Raw genomic sequence first — 23,573 nt, forward strand, 5'->3', positions numbered from 1 at the left:
ACATCATATTTCTCTTGCAAAGCCTCATGCTTGCTTTGCAAGTCACTCAAATTCTCATTCACAGTAGTATGTTTGTCTTGCAAGTCAAACAAACTAGCTTGTAAAGCATCATGTTTGCCTTGCAACTCAGACATACTTTTCTCCATTTCAGCACATCTAGCATGCAACCTAGCACATTCATCACAATTTACAGCAGTGGGTTCATCGACACATACCTGACTTGATGAACCGTCGACATTAGCCATAAAGGCTGAATGGAGAGAAGACGAAGTATAAGCAGCTTGATCCACCAAAATAGATCTTCTTTGAGTTTCTGCTGCTGCTTCCCCCAAGAGTTCATCAATGTCAATATCATCCGAAACATTAGATGTCTCACCCACATGATCATCACCAGAGTTGGATGATTCTTCATCAACACTCCTGCTGTATCCAGAGGAGTCTTCATCTTCAGACGATTCATCACCACTGGCAGAAGATTCTCCACCATTGGTGTGAACCAGCTCCTTCACAATCTGAGCAAAACATGCTGTTCCATCAGGAGCATCACCACCCAACTGGATTGACCAGTCACAACCTTCATCCACCTGAACTGCAAGTGCTCGGTTGGTTTGGTTGTTGACAGGCACCAATGTACGATCATTGTTTCTGTTCTGCTGGTTGCCTTGGTTCCTGAAGGGGTTTTGATTCCCGTGCTGGGCTGGCTTTGTACATTCCCGTTTAAAGTGGCCCCGTTCACCACAGTTGAAGCACTTAACAGCTTGCTTATCGAACCCATACTTGGTGTCTCGCTTACTTTCCAAGCTGGTTCTTCCAGTACTTTCCATCCAGTCCTTTGCTCTTCTCACAGCACTCGCAAAGGCCCACTTGATGTCCATCAAGTCCATCTCCTCCTTATCAATCTGCCTGTAATCTTCTTGTGTCAGATTAATGTTTCCAATCTGACCTTCTATCAACCCACAGTACGCGCTCACTACAGTGTTAAGCAGCTCCATGTGTTCCTTAGCTACTTCTACACTGATTTTAGAGAAGCTTGACGTGTCGAGCTGTACTGTACTTGACTTTGATTGTTGACCTGCAGCAGATGATGTTCCTCCATAACATGCATATTGAGGTTGTTGAGCAGGAGGAGGATGAGGTGGTTGTATTGGATTTCCATACAGATCTGTGGTTGGAGGCGGCTTTACAGGAACTTGCACTGGATTGCCATACATATCCGTGCTTGTGACAAACGCCGTTTGAAGTGGAGCATGTGATCCAGCTTTTGCAGATGAAGTAGTGGAGGTGCCATAATACATCTCTGGATTCTGTGGCACTGCAACTCTCTTTGCCTTCAACGTTTCTTCCTGATCCTTGTTCTCCAGAAGCTGCACGAAATCGTTGATATTTGTAGTTCTCAACGTTCCGTTATACTTCAAGATTTCCAGGAAGTTATTCCATTGAGGAGGCAATGCATCAGCAAATTTCTTTACCACCTCTGTTGGAGTCGTTGTGACTTCAAAGTTGGTCAGCTCAGTAAGCAGGTGATAGAAACGGCTTGTCATATCTCCCAAGGACTCCTTATCCATACATGTGAAGCCATCAAATTCTTTCTTCAGTAGATCTCGTCGTAGTTGACGTGTGGCTTCATTACCTACTCCTCTTGTCTTCAATGCATCCCACAACTTCTTCGTAGTCTTGAAACTGACGAACTGATGATAAATATCCTTGCTCAGTGCTTGAGTGAGGATAGCGTATGCTTTCTTTTCTAAGTCATACGTCTTCTTTTGTTCATCAGGAAGATCGGCAAATGTAGCTGTCGAAGAAGCAGCGACCTCGATAGTTTGATCGAATTCCGTAATGAACCGTAACCACAATTCTGTATTTTGACCAAGAATGTATGTATGGAAACGATCAACCCATCCTGGATATTCATGAAGATGCATCAACTTTGGAGGCCTGTTCAAACTTCCGGTTTCACTTTCGCTTAGTAGAAGACTTTGAATACTCGGAGTTTGATTTGAAACAAACGCCCATTGACCAGCTGGAGTGGCATTTGTTTGTGAGGATGTAGATACCGGAGATTCGGCCCATGATGGAGATTGACTGGTATTCATGTATTTTCCACTGTCTGGAGCCGGACTTCCCCACCAACTCGGATTCATGATAAATGAGCAAAATAAATGCTAAGTAAGAATGATCCGAAAGATAACACAACCGAAAGATCCTGGTCGAAAGATCTGAAATCACCGAAACTTGTTAGCAGTAAACTGACCACAGTCGAAAGATCGATTTATTGTTCGAAGGATCAACAGTATTCGAAAGATTACTGTTGACTCTCGAACAATGATTTCGAAAGATTCAAGAGCTCGAAGGATTCCCTTTTGAAAGATCCTTATCTTTCGAGCCAAATCCTTATCTTTCGAACAACAGATCTCGAAAGATTCACCAATACGAAGGATCCTAATCTTTCGGACACTAGTCTTTCGAAAAGATTCCTCTGTCGAAGGATATGTTTCAGACTTCGAAGGATGGGTCGAAGGATATAAATCTTTCGAGCCCTCCTTGATCGAAAGATATCGAAGGATGATCTTTCGATGTCGAAAGATATCTTTCGAGAGCTCTGACACAATCTGATCTGATGTGAAAGGTTGGTGAAAAGGTGACAGGGGTTGGTGAAGTTGCTTTCGGCAGAAAGGATGTTTCTGCACAACTTTCCACCAAACTTTTTGACTTTCAAAAATTATACCCAAAAAGGCAAAACCTTATCCTCAAGTTCAGTCACCGGAAACACACCGGAATACCACCGGAAAACACAAGGTTTTCTAAAAACCAATTTTTATGTTACCCAACCCAACCTGACCACTCCCGGTTAGTTTAGACACGTTTTTACTCAAAGAAAATGCAAGAAACTTAGTAAAAACAGGTGCAAAACCAAGTGTTTCAACACACCAAAACTTGTAAAAACCCGGTTTTAAACAAGGTTAAGAGCCTTAGCTCTGATACCACTTGTAGGTCCCTGTTTCGCGGAGGATTACGAACCTAAACCTTGTTATACAAACCTACTAGCGAGTGCGGAATCCAAGCTAGCAAGCAAACCGAGTTAGTAGCAAGTAGAGAAACAAACACACAAAGATTCACCGATTAACACTAGTCGTATTAATGCAAATGAAGGTTTCGGTTACAAGCTCAATGTTTACAGAAGTGTTCTATAAACTCTCTAAGTGTGTGTGTGAGTTCTGGGCAGAATGCTCTCTAAGCTTCTATCTCTCGGGTGTGTAAAATGGCAGAACTCTAGAACTCTCAACACATGCATGGGTATATATACCCAGCTCAGCAGGTCTGCTCGAAGGATTCGACAGATGGTCCGAAGGATCATCTGTCGACCACATGTTACACGAAAGATCAGCGTGGACCTCGAAGGATCATCCTTCGAGGTCTAATGGTCGAACCATGGTCGAACCATATCTTTCGATCACCTCCAAGGATCAGGTGTATCCTTTGAGGCTATCCTTCGATCAGAACATCTTTCAACTGTTGTCCAAGTCAAACCGGAGGATGGTTGACTTGGTCAACTTACAATACAAATCAGGACATCGTTTATATCAGACCGAATACAGACAAAGTACAGACACAAGTGCACCAACACATGGTTTTCTAAGAAACCACCCGTGTTTGCACACGGGTCTTACCGCTAGTAGTAGTAGTAATAATAATAATAATAATAATAATAATAATAATAATAATAATAAACATAATCATACTCGGTAATCCCACCAATAACAAAGCTAGAGTAGGGTTTGAGGAGTGTAAGATGTAAACAACCTTACCTCTACCCCATAGGAATAGAGAGACTGCTTCCAGCGAGACTCCCGATAGTAGTTTTGATAATGAAGTCTTCTTGATGTAGCGTGTGTTACGCGTGTGTTACGAAAATGAAGATCAAACACGTTGATTCTGCGAATACCCGTGTAGTTCTTCCCCAACCACCAAGATTCCACCCAAAGGGCACAAAATTTGAAGTGAAAAATGAGTTATGTCAAAATTCAAGTCTGCCTTTTCCAATTACTAGAGAAACGTATAAATAGGAACATAAATTCGAAATGGGCCTAAAAAAGACAACGGGCAAAACACAAGCCCAAAAACAAAATGCCCAAAACACTTCAAAAAACATAAAAACGTAAATAACTAATAGAAATATGTGTTTTTTGGCCCGGGCGATGACCCAAACCGCCATAAGCGTTTGCAGCAAGATGGAGCTCGTTCTCACGTTCGTTTCGCCTGGTCGCACGCCCAAAACGGACCCCCGTAGCCCAAGTTAGAGCCATTTTAGTGAACCTCCTTTTGTTACACGATCTTGGGCCTCCAAATACAAGATAGCCTGCTCTTCCACACTTGGGCCCGCATCACTTCTAGGGGCCAAAAAGGATAGAAAAATTGACGTTGGGGGTTGAAATGTCAAAAGATTCCTTTTTAAGATAATAAGGTTAAAGTGAGTTAACCACATGGGCTAAAAACATAATTTACTCTTTTCATTTAAAGGGTAAAAAATCCGATTTGCTCTAATGTGCAAGACACGTGACCAGAATTAACACACAAAGTTAACGTCCGTTAAATGAAAAGACATAAACTGTCACAATATATGAACATTAAGGATAAACTATGTTATTTGTTATTATGAAGACCAAAAGTGAAATTCACAATATACCTAAAGACCAAAAATTCTAATAAACTAGTAAAAGGATAACTTTATTTGTATCAAGATAAATCAAATGATATTTTGTAATAACCGGGTCCATTTTGAAAGCTCTTAAAATGCAGAGGGTTATTATAGTAAAATTCGGATTAGGGTAACTTCACACTTTCTATTTAAATGAGTCTAATTCCATTTCCATCATAATCACCACCGCACCCTTTCTTCTCTCATCCATGGACATCCCTGGCCATAAAGACGACATCTCTTATTCAGTACCAATGTAAGAGCTTTTATTTTCATTTTATCTAAGGGTTTTTTGTTTTGTGCTTGTTTTGTTAGTTTTAAATGTTAGGTTTGGTGTTATTCATTCATCTCACATCACAAATGGATTTGTCTAATCATTTTGGTGGAGACAATTGCATGTTGATCGTTCATAGCGTTTCAAGGATCTCAAATGAGAAAGGTAAAATCTGAAGTCATTCAAACTACTTTAGAAAGTCGTTATTGCAAAAAAAAAAAATAAATAAATAAAAATACGGGATAATCAAGGCCTATCATAAAATTAAAAAAAAAAACCACACTTGTTTAAGTCGCAAAATTAACGACTTCACTTTGTTCATTCGCAAAATTAACAACCATAGTTGTTTCCATTACTTCTTTTTTAAAGCTTCTAAACTGGTGATATAATGTTACAAGTCTAAAATAGGTTAATATATGTGTAGAAAGGTGTGGTTGTACTTCAACGATTTAAGGGATATTAGTGGGTAAAGTCAAAGAAATGTCAATAAATATCGTATCGAATATTGTGGTTATTATGGTATAAGGGATGTTGGCTAATTTAACGGGTCATGGTGATAGCAACACTAACAATGTTATGGTCGGACAAGAAGATGGAGTTATTGATGTACTCATTCTACTTATTCGTTCTCAACATGATGCTGTTAGGTCATTTTTCTATTATATGGTTAACAAAACATATGTTTATTTATAATGTCTTGTTGCTTAAACTTGATTAATCTGTTTTGTACCAGGCAAGAAGCAGCTACTGCATTTTGGCATTTATCGAATGATGCCAGAAACCGAGAATGGATTGCGTTACATGGCGGTGTTGAAGCCTTGGTATGACTTTTTTTTTTATCTTTTGACTTAAGATTCTAGTACCTTGGTTTATCACACACTACAGATGTGTCATATGAACATCATATGCAAAATCCTACACTTCATTCATTTAGTCTTTTCGATGAATATGACATCTAAGAGTTAGCTTATTATTACCTTACAACATGACTTTGATCCATAAATAATAAATGTTAAACTAGCAAAACAAAATAATTTCTTTTTAATATTCTCAGATGTAGTCGATGTAGTCTGATAGTTAATATCTTTTGCATTAAGCGGTTATTATTATTGTTGTTATTATTATTGTTATTTTATCGTCTCATTTCAGGTGGCTCTTGCACAATTGTGTGTATACGCTTCTCCGCGTCTTCAGGAGAGAGCAGCTGGTGCTCTATGGAGACTTTCAGTTTCAGAAGCCAATAGGTACACGCGAATATCATACTTAATTTTTTTAGCTTAACATGATATTTACATAGTTGGAGCTAACTGGTTCACTAATTTCTTTAGATGCATATAGAGCGATAATAAACATGCTCTTTTCGTAGTTGATGCTCATTGGTCCATTAATTCCTAGACACTGTATCTTTTCATAGTTGAAGCTCATTGGTCCCTTAAAAGCTCCGCCCCCGGTTGTCTTGAAGTTTTTGTTAAGGTATTGAAAAATCTTTGTTTCGAAACTTTTGCTAAACATATTGTCAATAAATATATTGTTAACAATAACAATAACAATAACAATAACAATAACAATAACAATAACAATAACAATAACAATAACAATAACAATAACAATAACAATAACAATAACAATAACAATAACAATAACAATAACAATAACAATAACAATAACAATAACAATAACAATAACAATAACAATAACAATAACAATAACAATAACAATAACAATAACAATAACAATAACAATAACAATAACAATAACAATAACAATAACAATAACAATAACAATAACAATAACAATAACAATAACAATAACAATAACAATAACAATAACAATAACAATAACAATAACAATAACAATAACAATAACAATAACAATAACAATAACAATAACAATAACAATAACAATAACAATAACAATAACAATAACAATAACAATAACAATAACAATAACAATAACAATAACAATAACAATAACAATAATAATAATAACAATAATAATAATAATAATAATAATAATTACAACAACAACAACAACAACAACAACAACAACAGCAACAACATCAACAACAATAATAATAATCAGTAAATCCTACCAATAACAAAGCTAAAGTAGGGTCTGAGGAGGGTAAGATGTAGACAACCTCTACTCCGGATGAATAGAGGGGCTGCTTCCAATGAGACTCCCGGCTTGATAGTAGTTTTGCATCAAGCCTTGGACATAAGACACATAACACTCAACAATGATGATGATGAACTATTAATGCTAGAAGTAGAACTTGGATTGAACGATTAGCATTGTTGGTGCACTTGTGTCTGTACTTTGTCTGTATTCGGTCTGATATAAACGATGTCCTGATTTGTATTGTAAGTTGACCAAGTCAACCATCCTCCGGTTTGACTTGGACAACAGATTGTATGTTGAGAGATGTTCTGATCGAAGGATGATGTAGAGATCGAAGGATAATTTGGATCCTTCGATCTCATCGAAAGATATGCTTCGAACGATAGACCTCGAAAGACTATCCTTCGAGGTCCCTGCTTATCCTTCGAAAGCATTGTATCCGAAAGATGATCCTTCGGCCCATCTTTCGGATCCTTCGAGCAGACCTGCTGAGCTGGGTATATATACCCATGCATGTGTTGAGTGTGAGTTAGTTCTGGAGTTCTGAAGTTCTGCCATTTTCACACACCCGAGAGATAGAAGCTTAGAGAGCATTCTGCCCAGAACTCACTCACACACTTAGAGAGTTTATAGAACACTTCTGTAAACATTGAGCTTGTAACCGAAACCCTCATTGCATTAATACGACTAGTGTTAATCGGTGAATCTTTGTGTGTTTGTTTCTCTACTTGCTACTAACTCGGTTTGCTTGCTAGCTTGGATTCCGCACTCGCTAGTAGGTTTGTATAACAAGGTTTAGGTTCGTCATCCTCCGCGAAAAGGGACCTACAAGTGGTATCAGAGCCTCGCTCTTTACCTTGTTTAAAACCGGGTTTTTACAAGTTTTGGTGTGTTGAAACACTTGGTTTTGCACCTGTTTTTACTTGTTTTCTTGCTCTTTCTTTGAGTAAAAACGTGTCTAAACTAACCGGGAGTGTTTAAAGTGGGGTTGGGTAACTTGAAAAATTGTTTTAAGTGATTTTGAATTTTCCGGCTATATTCCGGTTCAAAATTCCGGTGACTGGTGTTGTTGTCATTTTTGGCAAACTTTCAAAGTTGGTGGTGAAAGGACAACCTGCACATCCTTTCTGCCGAAAGTTGACTTACCTACCCATCACCTTTTCACCAACCCGTCACATCTGTGTCAGTGTGTCAGTGCCCATTCGAAAGATATCCTTCGACTTCGAAAGATATCCTTCGACATCGAAAGACCATCCTTCGATCAGTGACAGCTCGATAGATAAACATCTTTCGAGTAGTCCTTCGAAGTTCGAAACATATTTTTCGATCAGGGAATCTTTTCGAAAGATAGTTGTTTTATCTCGAAAGATAAGGACCTTTCAAGTGTGAATCTTTCGAGATTTTGAGTCTTTCGAAGCCAGTGCTCGAAAGTCAACAGTGATCCTTCGAACACTGTTGATCATTCGAACAAGTGTGATCCTTCGGAAGTTAGCTATTCGAAAGATAAGTGTCCGAAAGATAGGGATTTGACTCGAAAGATAAGGATCTTTCAAAGGGAATCTTTCGAGTTCTTGAATCTTTCGAAATCATTGTTCGAGAGTCAACAGTAATCTTTCGAGTACTGTTGATCCTTCGAACAAGGTTATATCTTTCGATTGAGGTTTGTTTATTGTTAACAAGTTTCTGTGATTTCAGATCTTTCGACCAGGATCTTTCGGTTGTGTTATCTTTCGGATCTTTTTTTTCTTAGCATTTATTTTGCTTATCTATCATGAATCCGAGTTGGTGGGGAAGTCCGGCTCCAGACAGTGGAAAATACATGAATACCAGTCAATCTCCATCATGGGCCGAATCTCCAGTTTCTACATCCTCACAAGCAAATGCCACTCCAGCTGGTCAATGGGCGTTTGTTTCAAATCAAACTCCGAGTATTCAAAGTCTTCTACTAAGCGAAAGTGAAACCGGAAGTTTAAACAGGCCTCCAAAGTTGATGCATCTTCATGAATATCCGGGATGGGTTGATCGTTTCCATACATATATTCTTGGTCAAAATACAGAGTTGTGGTTACGGTTCATTACGGAATTCGATCAAACTATCGAGGTTGCTGCTTCTTCGACAGCTACATTTGCCGATCTTCCTGATGAACAAAAGAAGACGTATGACTTAGAAAAGAAAGCATACGCTATCCTCACTCAAGCACTGAGCAAGGATATTTATCATCAGTTCGTCAGTTTCAAGACTACGAAGAAGTTGTGGGATGCATTGAAGACAAGAGGAGTGGGTAATGAAGCCACACGTCAACTACGACGAGATCTACTGAAGAAAGAATTTGATGGCTTCACATGTATGGATAAGGAGTCCTTAGGAGATATGACAAGCCGTTTCTATCACCTACTTACTGAGCTGACCAACTTTGAAGTCACAACGACTCCAACAGAGGTGGTAAAGAAGTTTGCCGATGCATTGCCTCCTCAATGGAACAACTTCCTGGAAATCTTGAAGTACAACGGAACGTTGAGAACTACCAATATCAACGATTTCGTGCAGCTTCTGGAGAACAAGGATCAGGAAGAAACGTTGAAGGCAAAGAGAGTTGCAGTGCCACAGAATCCAGAGATGTATTATGGCACCTCCACTACTTCATCTGCAAAAGCTGGATCACATGCTCCACTTCAAACGGCGTTTGTCACAAGCACGGATATGTATGGCAATCCAGTGCAAGTTCCTGTAAAGCCGCCTCCAACCACAGATCTGTATGGAAATCCAATACAACCACCTCATCCTCCTCCTGCTCAACAACCTCAATATGCATGTTATGGAGGAACATCATCTGCTGCAGGTCAACAATCAAAGTCAAGTACAGTACAGCTCGACACGTCAAGCTTCTCTAAAATCAGTGTAGAAGTAGCTAAGGAACACATGGAGCTGCTTAACACTGTAGTGAGCGCGTACTGTGGGTTGATAGAAGGTCAGATTGGAAACATTAATCTGACACAAGAAGATTACAGGCAGATTGATAAGGAGGAGATGGACTTGATGGACATCAAGTGGGCCTTTGCGAGTGCTGTGAGAAGAGCAAAGGATTGGATGGAAAGTACTGGAAGAACCAGCTTGGAAAGTAAGCGAGACACCAAGTATGGGTTCGATAAGCAAGCTGTTAAGTGCTTCAACTGTGGTGAACGGGGCCACTTTAAACGGGAATGTACAAAGCCAGCCCAGCACGGGAATCAAAACCCCTTCAGGAACCAAGGCAACCAGCAGAACAGAAACAATGATCGTACATTGGTGCCTGTCAACAACCAAACCAACCGAGCACTTGCAGTTCAGGTGGATGAAGGTTGTGACTGGTCAATCCAGTTGGGTGGTGATGCTCCTGATGGAACAGCATGTTTTGCTCAGATTGTGAAGGAGCTGGTTCACACCAATGGTGGAGAATCTTCTGCCAGTGGTGATGAATCGTCTGAAGATGAAGACTCCTCTGGATACAGCAGGAGTGTTGATGAAGAATCATCCAACTCTGGTGATGATCATGTGGGTGAGACATCTAATGTTTCAGATGATATTGACATTGATGAACTCTTGGGGGAAGCTGTAGCAGAAACTCAAAGAAGATCTATTCTGGTGGATCAAGCTGCTTACTCTTCGTCTTCTCTCCATTCAGCCTTTATGGCTAATGTCGACGGTTCATCAAGTCAGGTATGTGTCGATGAACCCACTGCTGTAAATTGTGATGAATGTGCTAGGTTGCATGCTAGATGTGCTGATCTTGAGAAAAGTATGTCTGAGTTGCAAGGCAAACATGATGCTTTACAAGCTAGTTTGTTTGACTTGCAAGACAAACATACTACTGTGAATGAGAATTTGAGTGACTTGCAAAGTAAGCATGACGCTTTGCAAGAAAAATATGATGTGACCTTTCTCCACAATCAGAAGTTGACTGTGGATCTCTCTAAATGCACAGAAGCCAACATGTTTTATGAAAACCATGAAAAGGAATTTAAGTCAGTAATTGAAACATTAAAGAAGGATAAAACTGAACTGACTAAAATGGTTTCAAGAAAACAAACTGATATTAATTTGTATATATCTCGCCTTGAGAGTATGCAAAAAGAGATGGCTTGTGTGAAAACCGAAAGTGATGCGATCCAACTCAAGCTAGACAGTTATTTGAGTTCTAGCTATGTGTTAGATCACATCATTGACGTTCAGAAGGAAAAGAGAGATGTCACATGCATTGGCTACAAGAAGTGTCCACCACCAGTGAGACATAATTATGATGCCATGCCTGATGAAGAGGACAGGGTTTTCTTTGAACCTACTGTGCCTCTAGATGTTAAGGAGTTTGCTGCAGGGCTCGGATACCAAAAGGAAGTATCCTCAGATTCAGATGTGTCAGCAGATACATTTGTGAGTGCTGAACAGAATCAAGATCCTCCAGTTGTGATTGAGGATGCTGATTCGTCTGATGATGAATCTGATGATACTGTCCCAGCAAAGTCTGATGCGGTAGTCAAAAATGAGGATATACCTCTTGAGAATCACATTCTATGTGATCCCCCTGTCAAACCCGCTAAGACTGTTGCAACTGAGTCCTCATCTGCAGGAGAGCCGGAGAGTGTGAATTTGCTGTACACTCTAGTTGGTGATGATAAAATTTACTCAGACAAAGATTTTCCCATTAAGAATGTTAATCAATCCTTAATCTGCAAAGTCTTTGAGAATTCGACAAGTAAGTTCTTGGGAAAGGCAGGACCTAAAGTTACAGTCACCCAGTGTCCTCCAATCCCAAAGGCTGAAGTTCGAAAGCAATTTGGCAACAAGAAATTGCCAACAGTGCCAACACAGCAAAATCACACCAAACCCAAAGGTAAAGCACCGGCTCCAGTGCAAAAGAAGCCGAACCAAAAGAAGAAGAAGAATGTTAACTTTGTGAAATCGACGGGAACAGACAAAATTGAGAAGTTTGAAAATCAATCTAACTTAGATTTTGTCAAGAAAGCTTTTGTCGAGAAAAGAAATGAACCAAGTAGTTCAAAACCTAGTACCTCGGGTTCACAAAGTTCAACATCATCGGCTAGACGATCACATGATTCTTCGGGGTTTGTAGAACGAAGATCATGTTTTGAGTGTGGAACCATTGGGCACATTATTAGAAACTGCCCATATCTTCATAAGCAGAAAGGAAAGGTTGATGATCCCCGTGGTAAGACTGACCGTAAGCCATCTGTTTCCACAAAACAAGATCCCCGACTTGTAAAAGAAAGGGAAAAGAAACAGAAACGGCAACAGGTCAAGAAAATTGAAAAAGTGATTAAAACCGATGTGGTTCATAAACAATCTGTTGTTGTAAAACCAGAAAATTCTAAAACTTCAAATCATCAAGAAGTTAAAATTTTAAAGAAAAACACTGGTGAAACCAAACAGACTTGGAAACCAAAAACGGTTGTTGAATCAGGGGGACCATCACAATTCACCAACCATCAAAGACAAGAAGTTATTGTCATTGATGAAAATGGAAGACCCAAGACCACAATGGCTTGGGTCCCCATCTCCAACTAATTCATTTGAGTTCATGTGCAGGGTGCTTCAGGAGGAACTATCAGTAGTCATTGGATTGTTGATAGTGGGGCATCCAGGCACATGACAGGCGACATGAAGCTTCTCTACGACGTTAAATCTATTAGAGGAGGTTATGTTGCTTTTGCTGGAGATAAAGGTGGATACATAACGGGTGAAGGAATGATATCTAACGGGATTGTCAGCTTTGACAAGATCAATTTTGTGCAACAACTTGATCACAATCTTCTTAGTGTTTCTCAAATTTGTGACAAGAAATTTTCAGTACACTTTGATGCTAATGGATGTTATGTGCTGAAACCCGGCTTCAAAATTCCAAAAGAATGGATTCTCTTGTCGGCTCCAAGGATAAATGATTTGTACGTCCTTGACATGAGCCAGGCTATTACTACGTCTGCACAAGCAACTTGTTTCGTTTCCAAAGCCACAGAAAAAGACACTATCTCTTGGCACAGACGAATGGGTCACATTCACTTACGCAAAATGAATCATTTGGTTTCAAATGAATTGGTGAATGGTGTTCCCCTCAAAAATTTCCATCTTCAAGACATCTGTGTTTCGTGCCAGAAAGGAAAGCAAACAAAGAAGAAGCACCCTACAAAGAAGATCAACACAGTGGCAGTTCCTCTTGAACGTTTGCACATGGATTTGTTCGGTCCTGTCAAGCACAAGAGTATTCGAGGTGATCAATACTGCCTCGTGGTTACTGATGATTATTCAAGATTTTCTTGGGTTGCGTTCATGGCACACAAGAGTGAAACCTTTGGTATTATCAAAAACTTAATCATTCAGATTGAGAATTTGTATAAGTTGAAGGTTAGGCGGATACGTAGCGACAATGGTACTGAATTTAAGAATCATTCCATGATGGAGCTCTGCACTTCAAAAGGTATTCTTCATGAGTTTAGTGCAGCTTATACTCCTCAACAGAATGGTGTCGCTGAACGTAAGAACCGCACATTGATCGAGACTGCTAGGACAATGTTGGTAGAGTCACAGTTACCCATTCCATTCTGGACTGAAGCTGTGGCCTCTGCATGTTACACATTGAACAGAGTCCTTACAGTCAAAAGACACAACAAGACCTGCTTTGAGCTTCTTCAAAAACGGAAACCAGATTTGTCTTATCTCGAACCGTTTGGAGCTCCATGCACAATCATCGATCCTAATGGAAAGTTTGGGGCAAGAGCAATTGATGGATACTTTCTTGGGTATGCCACCCCTAACTTACGAGTCTGGAATCTAGAGACTAAAAGGGTCGAGGAATGGTCTGAGGTCAGAGTACAAAGGCACACCTTGCCAGTCAAAAATCCGGGTCAACCTTGGATGTTTGAGTACGATGACTTCTTCAATTCGATCAATGTTGAAGCCGTTGAAGAAAATGCTGCGGCTAGGATGTTTTTCGAGAGTGACAATGCAACAGTTTCACCGGTGGTTCGTCCAATTCTTGTGAATCAAGAACCATCCTCTTCGGTGAACAACAATACTCTCAACAATGAGGATTTTCATGATGCTAACGAATTGAACGAATCTTCAGAGGATGATGAATTTCTAGATGCAGATCAAGAAGCTCCTACAACAGCAGTTCATGGTACTTCAGAGGGTACTCCTCCAGTGGAAACACATAGAACAGCTGAGACTACTGCATCATCCTCTTCGTCAATTCCGGGTCTTGAATTGGTTGTTGATCTTAATCTTAACAACCTGGGTATAAATGTTCCAGTTCCAGACAATCCAGAAACAAGGATTCATAATACCCATCCTCAACAAAACATCATTGGAAATGTGCAAAGTGGCGTACAAACAAGAAACATGTTGCGAAACAATAACAATGCAGGCTTGTATGCAGCTATTCGAGAATCCGGGCAACAAAACGACTGGTCCTTCGCGTGTTATGTCTCACAAGAAGAACCAAGAACGTGGAAAGAAGCCTTGAAAGATAATGCTTGGGTTGAAGCAATGCAGGAAGAACTGCAACAATTCCAGAAGCTGGGTGTCTGGAAACTAGTAGAGAAACCTGCTGGATACAAGAAGATTGGTACCCGTTGGGTTTTCAAATGCAAAAAGGATGACCGCGGAGTTGTTATCCGAAACAAAGCTCGTTTAGTCGTTCAAGGTTTTCGTCAGATTGAAGGGATCGACTACAACGAAGTCTATGCACCAGTGGCACGTCTCGAAGCAATTCGAATCTTTCTAGCCTCTGCGTCCTTCAAAGGATTCAAGGTCTATCAGATGGACGTGAAAAGTGCATTTTTACACGGTGTGGTTGAAGAAGAGGTGTACGTCGAACAGCCTCCAGGTTTTGAAGATCCTATCCATCCCGATCGGGTTTGGTTGCTAAACAAAGCTCTTTATGGTCTTCATCAAGCACCTCGAGCTTGGTATGCAACCTTATCACACTATCTGCTGGAGAACGGTTTTCGCAGAGGTCTTATCGACTGTACTCTTTTCATCAAAGAACAAGATGGAGATCTTCTTCTGGTACAGGTATACGTTGATGACATTATTTTTGGTTCTACTAATGATGTCTTGTGTAGGGAATTCGAGCGCATTATGCAGGATAAATTCGAGATGAGTGCTATGGGGGAAATGACCTTCTTCTTGGGCCTACAAGTACAACAAACGGAGTCTGGGATATTCATCCATCAGACTAAATATGTTGGTGACATCTTGAGCCGGTTCCAGATGTCTGATGCAACGCCCATTGGTACCCCATTGCCAACTAATCACGGAATTACTCCAGATCTGAAGGGAGAAGCTGTTAGTCCCTCAAACTATCGCGCTATGATCGGATCTCTCATGTACCTCACAGCATCAAGGCCAGACATAATGTACCCGACGTGCCTGCTTGCCAGATATCAAGTTAACCCGAAGGCCTCACATCTTGCTGCTGTTAAAAGGATTTTTCGTTATTTGAAGGCGTACCCTGACACTGGTCTGTGGTACCCTAGGGATAATAACTTTGAATTGGTAGCTTTCAGTGATTCTGATTTTGGCGGATGCAAAATCGACGGCAAGTCCACAACGGCTGGATGTCAGTTTTTAGGAAATCGACTAGTTACATGGCAGTGCAAGAAGCAGACGTGTGTAGCTACATCAACATGCGAAGCTGAATACATTGCTGCTTCAAGTTGTTGCTCCCAAGTACTTTGGATTCAACAACAAATGCGGGACTACGGTTTTGAATTCCTAACTACTCCTATTTACGTTGATAATTCTGCTGCTTTAGATATCACTAGAAATCCTGTGCAGCATTCAAAGACCAAACACATCGAAATCAAATATCACTTCATACGTGATTGCTTTGAGAAAAGGCTAATCGATGTTGTTAAGGTCCACACCGATGACCAACGTGCCGACTTATTTACCAAAGCTTTTGACAAATCAAGATTTGACTTTTTATTATTGGTAAACGGCATTAAGGTCAAGCAAGAGTAAAACCAACATCGGAAAATCATTTTTGTAAATATCTTTGTGTGTTCTTTAAATTTATCTTAGTTTGTTGATTTTAGGGGGAGTAAATCCAAAAATCGGAAAATACAAAAACATCGAAAAATTTCAAAAACACAAAAACAATAGAAAAACAAAAATGAGTTTCCTGGCGAGCAAAAGAGAAAATGATAGTACATCAGTGGTCTATCCAAACCTCTTTAAACCTTAAATGCAAAACGATAAGCAGCTCTATATAAGATGTATCGGTAGGCTCACAATCATTTTAAAGTGTGCAGGGTGATATAAATCTTAATCGACTGAAGATCAGGTGGGAACCATTCATTGGCATATGGTCTTAGTACCGAAATTTCGTTTGATAGATTGCCGAGGTTCTGAGATATTCGGTCTTTATGCTGCTTATCATCTGGGTATCATGGTTGTATCTTTACCGAAAAATAACGGGGACGCAAGTCTAGATCTTCCATGATACTATACATACGTGTACATATTGCATACTGCATTCGACCTCAATAAGTGATAAACAATCACATGTCCAACTCAAATAAGTGATAAAATATCACATTTTTCCGGGTGTCAAGTTCGTCTCTCTGCTGTACGGAAGTACTGACCTGTTCACGGACTTGCACCTGTGCCCTCATGCATACGAAAATCAAGTTCCTCATCAATAAGTGATTATATCACATAGGACTTGTTTTCAAATCAAAATAAGTGAGTATCTCACAATTTATACGGTCAAACAGATGATAATCGGTATACTCACCGGTAAGATGAACTCTCGTGCATACCTTGATACGGGAATGTGTCGTGATGTGGATGAACACCGGTCGGTAAGTATAAATCATACCTTAACGTATCCCCTCGCCATGATTACATCTGATAAGTTGAGCTTAAGTGGACAACAATACCGATAATTGTTATAGGATGCTTATCTTAATGTTAACTAACTGAACAACAAGAGTGTTTTGGCATGACCGTACACTGATATGATTCTCTTACCCTCGAAACTCGCAAAAAGGATGTTTGTATATATTTATTTACTGCTTAACCTTTATTAGTTCTTTTAAACAGTTTCATCGTTTGGTGCATATCAGCACGACATTAGCGGTGATGTCGTTTGATAACACTCAAAGGATTTTAAATTGTTGTCTTTTAATTTCAAAAATACCAAAAAGATTTTAGGCTTGTTTTAATATAAACTTTATAAAAGCCAAAAAGATTTTATTTCTGCTTTATTTTCGATCGTACGATGTTGGAGCTCAAGTCTTCGCTACCTAAACCTGACTGAAAACCGAACTGACTAAATCTTCATAAACGGTCGAAATTTGCATGTTTGAAAGTTAAAAGGCTAAAATTGGCAAATTTATTAAACTTTCAAACTGTCGGACGGTGTTTGATTGTGACATGGTCATACGTGTGTCTTTTGTTTATACTATTCCAAGCAGTTGTTCTCATTACGCGTTTAGATTTCTTGCATGTGCAGATTCTAAAGGCTAGGAGAACATGGTCGATGACAAGCCTTGGAATGAAGACACGACGAGAAGGCGCTCAAAAGATGAAGATGATCGAGTTGCCGCTGGCCATCATCAACACCACAAGGATCTCACTTCATAAAGATAAAGTCTTTTCACGAGCATAACTCAAGGGGGAGCTTATGTTAAGGGGGAGTTTGTCAACACACTTCCTACATGATACGGGTAGTTTGTTGATACACTTTCTACTTTCAAGACGTGAAGACTTTGAAGATCCTCCGACATTGAAGACATGATAGGACATCAGAGTTTTGAAAACCTGAAGACCAAAGACCGTCGAAGTTCAAGACGAGTCTACACTTTTAGAAGAACAAGACAAAGATTAGAGATCAAAGACAAAGCTACAGCCAAGGGGGAGTTTGTTGGTGCACTTGTGTCTGTACTTTGTCTGTATTCGGTCTGATATAAACGATGTCCTGATTTGTATTGTAAGTTGACCAAGTCAACCATCCTCCGGTTTGACTTGGACAACAGATTGTATGTTGAGAGATGTTCTGATCGAAGGATGATGTAGAGATCGAAGGATAATTTGGATCCTTCGATCTCATCGAAAGATATGCTTCGAACGATAGACCTCGAAAGACTATCCTTCGAGGTCCCTGCTTATCCTTCGAAAGCATTGTATCCGAAAGATGATCCTTCGGCCCATCTTTCGGATCCTTCGAGCAGACCTGCTGAGCTGGGTATATATACCCATGCATGTGTTGAGTGTGAGTTAGTTCTGGAGTTCTGAAGTTCTGCCATTTTCACACACCCGAGAGATAGAAGCTTAGAGAGCATTCTGCCCAGAACTCACTCACACACTTAGAGAGTTTATAGAACACTTCTGTAAACATTGAGCTTGTAACCGAAACCCTCATTGCATTAATACGACTAGTGTTAATCGGTGAATCTTTGTGTGTTTGTTTCTCTACTTGCTACTAACTCGGTTTGCTTGCTAGCTTGGATTCCGCACTCGCTAGTAGGTTTGTATAACAAGGTTTAGGTTCGTCATCCTCCGCGAAAAGGGACCTACAAGCATGCATCCAACACACCCCTTAATCTTCAATCCATGCCATGCGGCTGCACCTCCTCTTCTTCTTGAACTTCAGAAAAGAACCTCAAATGAACTACATTTATCTGAGCCTCCAACACTTGCAACTTCAACCAAGTCTTCCTCATCATCACTAGTTATGATCAACCCATTCGTATTCTTTGTTCCACTTGGTCTAACATTGCTTGGTTCATACTTTTGAGCATTGTTGTTGAATATTGGAATGGAGCCCGTTGGATAGTATTGCACATGACATGCACTTCGCTTCTTGATTTAACTAAAATGCCCCTCATGTGAGGGGCACGTGACTGAATTTTAACCAAGAACATGGATGAAGTTACTTCTAGGGGCCAAAAAGGATAGAAAAAATGATGTTGGGGGTTGAAATGTCAAAAGATTCCTTTTAAAGATAATAGGGTTAAAGTGACTTAACCACATGGGCTAAAAACGTAATATCCTCTTTTCATTTAAAGGGTAAAAAATCCGATATGCCCTAATGTGCAAGACACGTGACCAGATTTAACACACAAAATTAACGCCCGTTAAATGAAAAGACGTAACTGTCACAATATATGAACATAAAGGATCAACTATGTTATTTGTTATTACAAAGACCAAAACTGAAATTCACAATATACCAGTGCAATATCAGCGATTTTGGCAGTGGGAAAAACGCTCTAATCATACTTATCGCCCTGTTCGTCCATTGACACCTCAGGAAAAAGCTCTGCCAATAAGCACTTATTTACCTCTACCTTTAATATGGTTTTAATAGGTGTTGATCAGTTAATTAAATAAACTAGTAATGTTAAATATGGCAAAAAAGTTTCTCAAGTTGATCGAACCCTCGTCCAATATTCATCTTTAATATATTGATCTTCGGAATCTTGTTTTAGTGAATCTGTAATCATGAATCATATCAAATTATAAAATTCATACTAAAAGTATAAAGCAAATTTATTGCAAATATGCATAAACTGACCACACAAAAGCTGTTTTGAAGACACTATTTCTATGCTATTAATCAATATCGGATGGCCTCCGTGTGACGTCAATGATTAATTTTTGCGTGAGTCTGAAGAGAAATATTGGGATCCCTTGCAGACGCCCTATGGTCACAACTTCTGCTTGAAGTGCTTTGAGAAATGGGTTGGTCAGGGGAAGCGTACTTGTGCCATGTGTCGCACTGCAATTCCTCTTAAAATGGCTAGTCAACCCAGAATCAATTCATCACTTGTAATTGCAATTAGAATGGCAAAGATGACTAAATCAAACTGCCTTCATGATTGTTATAGTTTTAGCATATGAAAATTGTAAAACGGATTCTAATCATATGCGTTGGATCATAATTTTACAGCGATGAAAATGGAGCCCGCCTGAGACCTTTGCCTGTCTTTAAGGAGCTGAAGGATGCAAGTGATGTGATAGAGAGGAAGGGATCCCCATCTTGGGGTTATGATATAACATTATCTAACTTGCGTTTTTTTTTTTTTTTTTTTTTTTTGTACAATTTATGTTTGTTGATGTCACACCCCAACCGATGGCGGAAACATCGGGATGAGACGAACAAATTGCTCAAAACAACATAACACTAAATGTGACAATATAAATTAAATCATTTTATTAGATTCTAAAGGATAATACAAAGTTTCAAACATCCAAATATAAATTCAACAATAGTTTATTTCTAAAATGAGTTTCTAGGCCATCCTAGCTTGCTTTCTTGTATCTTGATAAATCAACCTGCAATATGTATTAAAATAAAGTCAACAAAAGCATGTTGGCGAGTATACAAGTTTTCATACATAGCATAGTACGTGTTTAAAATGTTACTCATATCCAAATGTGAATACAATACCATATTGACAGTATATACTCGAATGTTACTCTACGTGTCCAAACCAAAGTTTAACGCAATTAAAGTGTCCAACCCAAAGTCTACAGGGTGGTTTTAACATAGTTTAACCTAACAATACTCGTTCATAGAACGAGAGGGGCGTTTCTCAACCTATAGCGCTACCATTGTTAGGGGAGGCTTGCAAAGTTAATGAACACATAGTCATGAGTGTTTACAATAGCATAACATGTCCAACATGATTAAAATGTATCACATAGAGTAAGGATAGAGTGTGCATAAAATGTTTGATGTGATTGTGATGTTTGATATAGAATACATATTGCACCCAAAAGTGGAAAATAGAAAATGGGTCATGTATACTCACAGTGGTTGCGTTGCGATTTCTTGTAAGTAGCGCACGAGTAAGGATGGGGAATTCCAAGAGAACGAAACGGATAGTTATCCTAGATATTATCATAACACGATCAAATTGATATCTACACATTAGAGATAATTCCTAATATTTAGGGTTTATGAATCAATTAATTAAATAAATGTTATAAAAATTAATATAATTTAATGATTAATTAATTAATTTTAAAGTGTGTCATAAAAATATTTGTTATTTTGAACTTTCATTAATAATATCATCTATTATTTGAAATATTACGTTATAAATTATTAATTTTATTTGTGTGTTCACAAACAACCCTTAATCTTATAATTATAAAAGAACAATAAAAAGTATACATATTTATATATATGAAAACAGTGAAGATAGGATCGGCCGGATGTTATCTTCTTCCTTTTAAAGGAACCGGAAAATGACGTGAACCCAAAAAGACTAAACCCCAAATCAGTTCTCAACCATTGACAACTAAAAGGAGAGTTATTGATTTCTAATTCACTTAAACATGTTTTGAACAAAATCAACTTCTTTATGCTGAGACTATATATATATGTGTTAGGTGATCAGTTTATGATTTCCATAGGTTATATATGTTGTTACATAAAACCCAACGACAGTAACCCAAAATTTAGTTTTCTTTCTTTTGTTTTGATGACTATTAACATCACAAGTAAGTTCATTGGAAACAAATATATATACATATATATATTTTTGAAGTGTGTATATACAAACATATATATGAAACGATTCAGTTCGAAAACTACAGTTCAAGTGTGTGTATACAAACATATATATGAAACGATTCGGATCGAACGAGACGTATACCGAAACGAAATGACGTGACCATCTACAACGTTTAACCCAACCCGAACACCCAAGAACCCACTGTTATGAAACGGAAGTAAAGAAGGTAATGGCGATCAGACTGTTTACCGAAATGAGTCGAAAAAGTCCCCGTCATTCTTCGTTCGGTTCCGGCGATGTCTCCGGTGAACTCCGATTTCCGGCGAGTTTTGTTATTGTAACAGAGATGAGAGGGTGAAAGGTGATGTGGTGGTGAGGGTGTCGAGATGGTTTATGAGGCTCGGTTTATATAGTGAATCGAAGGCGTCTCGTAAGTTTGGAAATGGTCTCGTAATCTTGGAAAGTCGATCGTGATTGATTCGAATAGTGGAAACGCGGAAACTTCCGCCAATTCTCGAGAAAATCAGCGTAAAAATGGAAATGAAAAGCTGATTACAGTCTGTTTTGGTCAACTATATCGGCGGCAAAAAGGGAGTTTCAAAAGGAATCAGCGATAAAGTAGGGTATGTAATTCGAAGGATCGTGATATAATAACAAAGCTGAGTTATGGTGGAGTGGTTGTATGCGCGTTTGTTGAAGTTCACGAGTTGGTTCCTTTATAAAACTAACAAAGTTGGGTTTAACTTGGTTAAATTCAATATTCTAAAGGTTTAACCAACTTTGTTAGCCTAAACTACTAAAAATCTAATAAAATTCATTTTTTATTTATTTATTTATTTCATAAATTTGATAAAAAATATAATTTATTTATCTATTTAATTAAAAATATTAATTTATTTATTTAGAAAAGAAAAAAAAAGTTTATTAACTTAACTTAACTTTGTTAACTTGGTTAAGTATAATTAATAAATCTTATAATTATTTGTAAATTTAACTAATTTAATTTATTAAACTAATAAATAAATAACCATATTGATAATTAGATTAAAAAATTAGAAAAATATCTTTCGACGTTCATTTAATTCGCGAAAAAGAAAAATTTCGTGTTTCAAGGGTTGGTATTAGGATCCGAATATCAAAATGGGTCGGATTTTGGATATCCGTTTTTTACGGATGTTACAGTTGAGTTGCTGCCAACAAGAATCACTTCTGCTATGTTAACTTCTAACTTAAAAACTGAGCCAAGCCGAGTTCAAGCTCAATTTTCAGATTGGTTATGTGTCTAATATTTTGCAGTTGTTATTCCATGTTAACCATAGGTGGCTAGTTTTGATTATTAGCACAGTTGACTATATTGTTATTGATGGACTTCATAATGTGCAGTGCAACTCTTATCTTTGAGGTGGAGCTGGTGGCTTGTAGGCCAAGAAAAGGTTCTAGCGTGGCCAGCGCTAGAACCTTTTTTTGAGACCCAAGTCCTAGTAGCCCCGCTAAATGGTGATTCAACATAGATTCTACATCTTGAAACCAAGCCAATTTTGGAGCAGCTTTATGATAATGAAACCAACCAGCAAAAAGCATTAACGCTGCAAAGATCAATGCACCAGTTGCGGTACAATAGAGTTGTAATTCGCTAGTTATTCCAGATGCTCGAAAAAACCCAGAGGTTATTTGTATTCCTCGGAAGCCCCCGCCCACATCACCATTCAATATTTCTTGGCCCACTATCGGCCAAACCACCTGGGCACTAGGCCCAATGTGAGTCGGATCGCTTAGCCATGCTTCATAATTGGAAAAACGAGCACCGTGGAAATACATGCCACTCAGCCAAAGGAAGATGATGGAGAGTTGACCGAAATGCGCACTAAATACTTTTCGAGAGATCTCCTCCAAATCACTGGTATGGCTATCGAAATCGTGAGCATCAGCATGTAGGTTCCAGATCCAAGTGGTAGTTTC

At 38.8% G+C, this 23,573-nt stretch overlaps 1 protein-coding gene across 1 annotated transcript in view; it reads right to left on the bottom strand.

Annotated features, from left to right (window-relative positions):
- Positions 1–22,937: 22,937 nt before the first annotated feature.
- The window catches only part of LOC118485963 (photosystem I P700 chlorophyll a apoprotein A1-like), a 946-nt gene continuing 310 nt past the window's right edge, over positions 22,938–23,573 (bottom strand). Inside the window, exon 1 of the mRNA XM_035982518.1 lies at positions 22,938–23,573. This exon is cut by the window's right edge and continues 310 nt beyond it. Within this exon, the coding sequence (XP_035838411.1) occupies positions 22,938–23,573 (636 nt within the window).

The sequence above is a fragment of the Helianthus annuus genome, chromosome 2 (assembly GCF_002127325.2).
Source record: "Helianthus annuus cultivar XRQ/B chromosome 2, HanXRQr2.0-SUNRISE, whole genome shotgun sequence".
In the NCBI taxonomy this organism is placed as follows: domain Eukaryota; kingdom Viridiplantae; phylum Streptophyta; class Magnoliopsida; order Asterales; family Asteraceae; genus Helianthus; species Helianthus annuus.